Source organism: Sinocyclocheilus anshuiensis, unplaced genomic scaffold (assembly GCF_001515605.1).
Source record: "Sinocyclocheilus anshuiensis isolate Anshui unplaced genomic scaffold, SAMN03320099.WGS_v1.1 scaffold18, whole genome shotgun sequence".
NCBI classification, from domain to species: Eukaryota; Metazoa; Chordata; class Actinopteri; order Cypriniformes; family Cyprinidae; genus Sinocyclocheilus; species Sinocyclocheilus anshuiensis.
Window position 1 is genome coordinate 610,200 of NW_015546047.1, and position 9,963 is coordinate 620,162.

The window sequence follows — 9,963 nt, forward strand, 5'->3', positions numbered from 1 at the left end:
CTTAACATCGTGATGTCTGTCAGCCATCGGCGATGGACGATGGCATCGTCTATCGGCCCAACCCTAGTGTAACATGCATTCTTTTTCTTACCTTACATTCTTTTCGGTTCATTAAAAATTAATCTTGCTGCCGAGTTCTGGATTAATTGTAAAGGTTTGATAGAACTGGTTGGAAGACCTGCCAAGAGCTGCCCTTTGCCAATAGGGTTGACAGGAGGATCTAGTGGTTAACCATGTCAAAAGCAGCGGACAGATCCAGCAAGATAAGTATTGAAGATTTGGAATCTTAGGTCTCAGTCTTAGGGCTTCAACAACTGAGAGCAAGGCAGTCTCGGTTGAATGCCCACTTCTGAAACCAGACTGGTTGCTGTCGAGGAGGTTGTTTTTCAGCTTAGAACGATCTTCGCGGAGAACATCAGATAGCCAAGGGGCAGAAGCGGTGGTATGGGCTGGCCTGGAAGACAAGGGGCAGACAGTGTCTAAACAAGATGTATGTCGAAAAGTGACATGTGGAGGGGTATGTATTAAGCAGACCAGTACCTCCACCTCTTCCTATCAGACGGGGGGAGTGGGAAAAAGATAAATTATTGTAGAGTGCTGCAGGTGTAGCATTGTCCTCTGGTTTGATCCATATCCTCAGGAAAGTTTGAGAGCAGCACATTCAATTCATCCAAGTTACCTTGTGGTCCTGGAGGTCGATAAACAACCACAAAATGGATTTTAAAAGAGTGGGTAATAGTGACTGAACGCGATTCAAAGGAGCTGTTAATACCCAGAGAAGGTAAAGGAACAAATTCCCAATCATTAGAGATAAGCAGACCAGCACCTCCACCTCGTCCAGTCAGACGGGGAGTGTGGGAAAATGAGAAATTATTGGAGAGTGTTGCAGGAGTAGCAGTGTCCTCTGGTTTGATCCAGGTCTCTGTCAGGGCCATGAGATTTAGCTTTGAATGACTAATAACAGAAGTAATGAAATCGGCTTTGTTTACAGCAGACTGGCAATTCAAGAGACCAATAGAAAAAGAAAGTAGTGTATTAGCAGACATAGGCAAAGTGTGCAGGTTGTTAGGGATGCGCTGCCTATAGTGTGTGAGTTTTTTTTTCCCTCAGCATTATTTGGTTTGCGAGTGGTAGTAATAGTAGGGATCTGGAAACACAGTAAGAGTTGGTCATTAAAACTGAAACAGAAGTGAAGCAAGGTGTAGAAAAGAGGACGAATTTGGCAGCAGAACTATTTTTAACACTGATAGTAAGGTACGAAATGTTTCTTCAGGATCAAATCAGCATATTAGAATGATTTCTGAAGGATCATGTGACACTGAAGCCTGGAGTGAGCTTTATTCCACTTTGCCGCCATAGGAATAAATTAAATTTTGAAGTATATTGCAATAGATAAAAGCTATTTTAATTTGTAGTAACTTTTCACGGTATTACAGTTTTTACTGTATTTTTGATCAAATAAATGCAGCCTTGGTAAGCATAAGAGAATTATAAAAAAAAAAAAGAAAATACTTGAAATGTAGTGTATTGTGTAAAATAATAAATTTTGAACCACACCGAGTTGTTTTTATCAATAGCATTCAATACATAATGAGTTATACACAATATAATGTAAAAAAGTCAGTAATAGTATTTTTAGTAGTAATATAATTCCTATTTGATACTTATGTGATCTGTATTTAATAAATTATATCGATAACTGAGACTTCTCTTGCTGCATTCGGCATCCTGGATTGATTTTTCTTTTCCCTCTATACTTGTTATATTGCTTTTATGGGATGGTGCATTTTGCCAAAAGAAGATATCTGCTTAAAGCTGAATTGAACTTGTTTCATAATTGATGAACATACACAGTTATTCAACTGAACTGAACCAACACTGCACTGATTGGAGCTGAATAATGACATTACTGTCTTGTTAAAGCTGCTTTACAGCAGAATTCGGATTTGCCTCATAATTGAAGTTCGCATCACTGACTCCGTTACTTTTCTGTATAATATTGTGAAGTTACTGTCTTTATTGCGTAAAGCGCTAGAGAAATAAAGGTAAAAAACAACTAGAACATGGCCATAGAGTAAGTCAGTAAGTCAGCTGTCTGTCACCAAAACAAATTTCTCCTATATGTAAACATACCTGGCAATAAAGCTCTTTCTGATTCTGATTCTGAGTAAAACACAAGAGATGTGGTCTTTACCTGCCCCTCACAATATTCTCCTGCAGAAGCTCTTGAATAATGTTGGCGATGTTGGAAACGTTTACTTTGTTGATCAGACCATTGATGGACTTCTTCAGGGCTTCCCAGCTCATCCTCTGATACTCCAAACTGTGGAATAAAAAAGAAAAGAATGGATGAAAAACCAACTACACAAATCTGTTGAAGGAGACACTTTCAGCCTGTTAACACAGCAGTGATCTTGAAACACTTGTCTTTAGCGCCCAGTAATAGGCCATTTTAAAGGTCATATTTGGCACAACTGTAATAGCAGGACAAAACCTTCAATGCCATCTGCTTCTCAGTCTGTACTTCAGCATGAAATAGCCTGGAAAATGCTGATGATAAGGAGTTTTGAAGTTGTGCTCGGCTCCTTCGAGAACTGCTGTTTTTCCCCACCAACTAATTTCCTGCCCTTAGCTCTTGAGACTGATCTGTATTGTCTCTATCACCTATCTTCCAGTGTCTGGCCTCAAGTACAGGCCAGCGCTCCACTCCTTTTGCTATAGATATCTCAGATCCCTAAGGGACACCTCTTTATTTCCTGGCTGGTGACCTCCATTCTGCTGCATGAGGAAATTTAATCGACCCCTTCATTGAATTCATGTGGATACGTTTCCCACCATCAATAAATCACAATCTATTCTTATCACAATGTCTGAAATACTTCAAAATCAATATGATTCAAAATGGATCAACAAAGATCACCTTTCTTATCTGATGATCACTCCTTATTAGAGCTGGGCAATAAATCTAAAAATTATATTTCTATATTTAAGTTTTATGGCAGTTTTCAATAAATATTTTAGTATTTATGTATTTATATTATTTATGGCTTAAATGGCTGATCGTTAAACAATAGTAATTTGAAGACAATTAGATTAGAAGAAATAAAAGTCGGATAAAGTCTGATACAAATAAAGTCAGATTTTCCAATAAATATGTAGGTATAATCTCCTACACTGTTTTCCACAAAGCCAGGAAACACCAAAATAACTAAGTAACAAACATTTTACCTATGTACACTACTGTTCAAAAGATTATATATACATATATATACAAAAATATTTTATGATGATAAATTCTACACCTAGATTCTGCACCTTCTGCAGACCTCTGGCTGCCAATTCAAAAGAATCTTTTGCAAAAAAATCACTGCATTTCTCTTTAGTGTTTTGAATTCATTCATTGCAATGGACGGTTTGAACTGAATCAAATTTACCAACTCTAGTGGCATTTATATTACTGAAATTCATATTAGAGATGTTTTATTTACATCACCATTAAAATAATCACAAAAATATTGTCAATATTCAATATATTGCCCTACTTCTTATTAATTCCCTTTTTTTCTTGTATCCTCCAAACCCAATGATGGATTTCCAAAGTGCAATATCATAAATACATAGCCTAAGGTAAATAAACTTTATATCAAAAAACAACAGTACACCATAAACCCTATAAAAAAATACATAAATACAAAATGTAGGACTGCTGAGCAAAGTGAAACCAACCTGCTCTTGTCAGTGATCTGAGCCTGCATCATTCGCAGTTTGGCCGGTGGGATATAGGCCCCACCGGTGCGGGTCAGGATGGGGTCCAGCCCTTCCTTCCTCTTCTTCACTGGAGGCTCCTCAGTGGGAGGTTTATAATTTTTGGCTGGGGAGGCTGACCTTCCCCTCCTCCTGTGTTCCCAATCCCTCTCTCTGCTGGAGCGCCGCTCATAACGATCCCGGTCGTCATAGCGGTTTCGATCTCGCTCACGCTCCCTGGACCTGATGCGAGGACGACGGAGAACAAAGAAAACTTTAGAACTGAAAGGTGCAATATATTACATCAGGACGAAAAAGGCAACAGCATATTTGTCGAGAACATAAACACACATTCCCTCACCTACGACCCCTTCCGTAACGTTCTTGAGGAGAACGCGATCTAGAGCGGGATCTGGAGCGGGATCTTGACTGTGACTTCTTTTCGTCCCTAAAATGGAGACAAAAGACATTGGTTTACAGAAAGGTCTGAATTTTGCATTGATTTTTTTTTTTTTTAATTGAGACTAATAACAGACTTACCTGTCAGGTGAGGAGCTTCTTCGTCTGTTCTTGCTCTCATCATCAGAGGCACGCTGAAACAAACACAATTGCATTAGCTAAGCATAGTAGTTGCACCAATTATTCAAGCTCTACTTATACTGTAAAACCGAACAGTGAAATTAATTAAATGAAATGAGTTAACTTCACTCAAATAATAATGAAAGTTCATTGGACTTAATTGAAATAAGTTCTGTAAATTTAAAATGTTGTTGTAGTAAGGTGAACTTAAAATGATTGCGTTTTCTAGTTCCCAGCATGCTTTGCATCAGACAACAAGGAAAATAAATGTAGAAATTACGTTTTATTTTGTGTGTTTTTACACAAGATTAACATAGAGAGACATAAGTTAGTACTTAAATGTTGTGTTATGTTAGGATTTTCATAGGTTTCTGTTGTGTTGGTTTTGTAGTGTTAGTTGTGGTGAAGAGTAGAGCCTGTGGTTAGGTTGAGGATGGCCAGCAAAACTTAAAGACTATTTATACTGCATGTTGTTTGACTATTTACATGCAAGTATTGTGAGTCTTTTTGATAACTACATTAGTACGTGCCAGTGTGCTGCTGCTAACTAGCACTTAACTATAAAGATCTGAATGAATGTGCTGTTAATGGAAGCAAGTTGTATATAATTATCATTGTGATGAGTGGGGTGGGATCATGGAAGCGAGGCTTGGCTTGGCTCCCATGGCTCTCAGCCCCGCCCCACTTGTCATAAAAATTTTAAGCTCTACTAACTTAAAAAATTGAGTTCGTTTACTCAAATATTTTGAGGCCTGCAGGACACCGGCCCTCCAGGACCGAGTTTGGACAGTCCTGTTATATGACTTTAATAGTGCTTTCTCTATACATGGCAACAGTGCAACAGTAATAGTAAACTGCAATGGCATATCTGATTCACACACTAATATTTTACTGGATGGCAGTGTTTAAGGTTTATATAAACTAGGAATTTTAAATTGATGGTCAATAAATTATTATTAAATGAAACTTAATTAAACTGATTGAGTACTTGCTATTTAAATTTAAACAAGTAAATAACTTCATTAAATTGATTTTTAATAGATGCAGCTATGTTTCGTACCAATTTGTTTAATTTACTGTTAATTACTCTTAATGTGTAATATGTATTATAATGTACATAAAAATACAAATTAAACAAGTATACACAAAAAGCCATTTAATTCCATCCTCTCTTCATTTAAACTTCACATTGTAAAATATAAAAAATGTCAAATGTATTTTTTTTTTACATTAATTGTGACTTTGAATTTAAGTAATAATTTAAATATTAAAAATTATGCAACACACTAGCTCCGGATGAATATACAGTAGTGTTATTTTAGTATTCTTATAGTATTTAGCCTATATTGAAGTTTTTATTTTTATAGTTATTATTCAAATTTTAACGTCTTTAGTGTTTTAATTTTAACGATTTTTAGTAATTTTAGTCCTACAATTCAAACATACTTCAGTTAGTTGCCAAGGGAGTTTTTTAATGTAAGCTTCTTATCTAATATTTATGTTTTATTTAGCTTTATCTAAAGAAAAAACAACTAGTTTTTAGTTTTTGTTTTAGTTAATAATAACAACCCTGTTGTACAGGCAGTGTTTTTGGAAGCCACTCACATGGTTACATTTATGCTAATATTGATTAATTGCTTAACCAATTAAATTATAAATTATCAATCACTGTTTAATTATAAATACCCCTAAAATAACCAGCACATCCCGAATCTACAATCGGAACTATCCCCCCTTTAAAGGGGTCATATGATGCTTTTTTAAAGATCATTATTTTGTGTATTTGGTGTAACAGAATATGTTGACATGCTTTAATGTTCAAAAAACACATTATTTTTCAAATACTGTACATTATTGTAGGTCCTCTATGCCCCGCCTCTCTCAAACGCTTCGTTTTCTACAAAGTCCCTCCTTCCGACAAGCGCAGTCTGCTCTGATTGGCCAGCTGACCCAGTGCATTGTGATTGGCCGAACACCGCAAGCACTCGTCGGAAATGTAACGCCCCTTACCATAATCGCCAGCTTCATCTTTCAAAATAAATGTAAAGACAGTAAATAATGTCATTAGTTTTACCATCAGTTCAAGCCCGAAAGGGGAACAGACACAGTAATGATGCAGTACACAAGCCGATTACCTCCTCTCCTAGGTTCATGAAACGGTCGTCCATAAAATGCATTGCTGTTCTGTTGTAAGTGATCTTAAAGATTCCTAAATGCATCTACTTTCGGAAGGCCAAATAAAGTGCTTTTGCTTTCGCCTAGAAACACACAGCGTCTCTCTGACATGGCTGCTTCAACACTAACTGCGGTTACTGAAACCACGCCTTCTTTCTTTGCGTGAACATTTGGGCGGCATTATGCAAATATCTCCACATAGTGAGGTAGATATGTGGGGGCGTGTTAGAACGAGCCGTTTTAGGGGGGTGTAGCAGAGTCTTAACTTTGATAAAGAATATCTCTTTGGTTTTGAGAGTTTAGTCTTTGCAACTTCAGGGATCTTATCTATTCACGAACAGCTTGTAACACTCCAAAGAGAAAGGAAAACTTGAAATCGCATCATATGACCCCTTTAACATAAAAAAAAGGCTGTATGATTGTAACTCACCTTGATATGTGTGACACTGCTCTTCATCCTGTGCATAGCACCGTCATCACTGTCGTCTTCACTGCTGTCACTGTCTGAGCCGCTGGACCCTTGATTGTGCCTCACCACAGGGCTGCCCGCTCGTGGACTCCCATCTCTGGAGCCAGCATCCTCAGGTTGAGCTGAACCATCAGGTCTACCTGCTTCAGGGTTACGCTGGCCATCTGAATAAAACATTAAGACTTGGTTTTCAGACAGTTGCCATCATTCAAAAACATAGTGATGAACGAACAAAGATGATGTTGACAGAAAACGAGACTACCTTCTCTTAAAAGCATGATAAAGAGAAGAACACAATTCTTGAATTCAAACACTGGACTGTCAGTACTAGCAGTCAACCAAATTTATTTATTTTTTTTTCAAAAGCATACGGAGTATTTCAAGTATTCAGTTACAGTTGCATGGTACACATACCATCATACCACCCAGGCTTGGAGTTAAATCCTGATTTACATTTCTATTTAAGTTAAATCGCTTCTGGGAGAATGATTCAGTGCATGATTCTTGCAAACCTGAAGTGACATTCACAACAACAGAAGCCAAAGCTCAATAACTGAGTGTTGAATCAATGCCGGGGAGCATAAAAGCCCATGAAATAATCATAAAGAGCAGATCATTCTGCCAAGCTTGCGACTGGGCCTGCGATTCAACACCTGCTGTTTTCCTGTGGATCCTTTTGTCACTTCAAACACAGCACCAAATAAAGAGAACAAAAACACTAAAGCCTTTATCAGTGCAGTTTTCACTCTTTCTTTGAAGGCATTTACGATAATGACTTATCACAACACGCACACAACAGCGCAGCGCTTTAAAAATGCATGAAAGGATGATTCTTGTTAAATGATCTTGAAATATATAATGGCTGCAGTCGCAGTGTAAAGTGGCTCCAAGACAAGCTGGTCTCATTTCTAGATATGTAGCTCAATCTCTGTGGCAGCTTCACTCTTAATGTCGAGCTTCAACAATGATCCTGACATTTTAGAAAGACTTCGAGGAACGAACACAGCCAGGGCTTAAAATTAACACTTGCCACACACCAAACGAGACTAAAAAATTGGCTTTGGCAAGCAACTTAAACCAGTCGGCACTCTCGGCAGGTATCTCGACATGGTATGCAAGTAAAAATCTAAGAATGAAGGTAAGTGATGTGCTTGAAAATCAAAGACTAAAAACCTCAATCTCTCTTATAAAGATTTTAAAGATTTTAAAAAGTCTAGAGATTTTTTTCTCTGTCTCATGGTGCCACATACGTGGAATATTCCTTGAAAAAAAATGATTTCAATAAAAACAAAATAGAATCATCATTATAATTATTAATATAATGTTATATTATAATGCTACAACTGTGTATTAATATGGTTGGAAACAAAAACATTTAAATTAGAATACCAGAAACAAATACATTAATGAAAGAATAAAATAAATAAATAAATAAAAGTAAAGTAAAAAAAATAAACCATTCAAAACTTTATGGTCAGACATATTTTTTTATGTATTTGAAAGAAGCCTCTTATGTTCACCAAGACTGCATTTATTTGATCAATTATACAGCAAAAACAGTAATATTGTGAAATACTAGGGCTGGGCGATATAGCTAAAAAATTTATCAATGATATAATGTTTCATATCGTTCGATATCGATTAATTATTGGCATTTTTTTATAACCTTTTTTAAAACAAAGAGCAATAGAAAAAAAATGTTTAAATTTAACAAGGCTCGAAATTGCGACCATTTTGGTCGCATATGCTCCCGAAGTTTAATCTGTGCGACCTCAAAATATATTTGGGAGCATTTGTGCGAGTGCATATAATTGTTGTCGTGCGACCGGTTTTAATTTCTCTAAAAACGTTCAGAGTATGTGCCTTCTAAGTGTTGATACGGTGACCTGTCTGCCGTTCTATGAAACGTTACGCTACATAACCAATTAAACTTCATCTTTACATTCTTAACTTTAACGCAGATTTTAGATTGGTTAATATTAGCTGTCAATCACCCAGTCACTGCTTTCTGCTGTCAGGTGACAGGGAGCTAACTACCGCGGGGAATGTAAAGGGCTGAAGAAGAGAGAAAATAAAAAAAGAAACAGTGACAGATTTATTTTGTGAACCACCTAAAGTTACAAATAATGGTGCTGGTGATAGCGATCATGTGGTGAATGTTGATCCACCAGCCGAACAGAAGGCGTACAGTTTTCGGAGAGAGTGGTTGAAAGACTTCTAGTGGCTCCGCTATGAAAATGGTTCTATGCACTGCGTTCACTGTAAAGCCTGTGGGACGGAGTTTGCAGGTAACAGCGTTCGCCACCGAATCTACACATTTCGTAATTGTTGTTTTACGATGTGCGGTTTGACATTATCGAGTATATTGCAAAATCAAATCCAAACAAAACACACCTACAGAGAGTGCACGCACACATGACGTGAAGTCTATTAGGTTAGATTAGTGCGCGCGCGTGCATTTAGAGTGCGTTCTTTAACGGCATGATTCAGTCTATTCAAATGCATTTTAACACAGCATACACCATCCTAACCCTCGACAAACAAGAGCTTAACTTCAGGTTATTTACAAAAGAAATCTGTCAGTGTTCTTTTCATTTTGTCTCTTCTTCAGCCCTTTCTTTTTCTCGCGGTAGTTAGCGGAAAGCAGTGACTGAGAGATTGACAGCTAATATTAACCAATACAAAATCTGCATTAAAGTTAAGAATGTAAAGATGAAGTTTAATTCCTAATAAAAATTAAACAAATATCTAATTTCTAATGTTTTATATGCAGATTAAATAGGTCTTAAGGAAACTTTTGGCTTTTCTCCCGAGGCCACAGGAGGGCGCAATGAGCAAAATAATGCAGCACTTTTAAATCGTCAACGCAAGGAAATAACTGTCTGTAAAAAAAAAAACGTGCTTTACGTCTAAATTAACTCGTATAAATAAAGTATAATTTCGTAAATTGCATAAACAATTATGAACAAAACAGCATCATGTATTTATGCATTGCT

General features: G+C 36.9%; 1 protein-coding gene across 1 annotated transcript in view; it reads right to left on the minus strand.

The window, feature by feature from the left end:
• Positions 1 to 9,963, minus strand: part of LOC107699014 (pre-mRNA-splicing factor CWC22 homolog) — a 65,547-nt gene that overhangs the window by 32,267 nt on the left and 23,317 nt on the right. Inside the window, exons 3-7 of the mRNA XM_016500165.1 lie at positions 6,929 to 7,131; positions 4,285 to 4,337; positions 4,106 to 4,192; positions 3,727 to 3,987; positions 2,195 to 2,323 (exon numbers count right to left, since the gene is read on the minus strand). Coding sequence (XP_016355651.1) covers positions 2,195 to 2,323; positions 3,727 to 3,987; positions 4,106 to 4,192; positions 4,285 to 4,337; positions 6,929 to 7,131 — 733 coding nt within the window. The remainder of the gene's footprint in view (positions 1 to 2,194; positions 2,324 to 3,726; positions 3,988 to 4,105; positions 4,193 to 4,284; positions 4,338 to 6,928; positions 7,132 to 9,963) is intronic.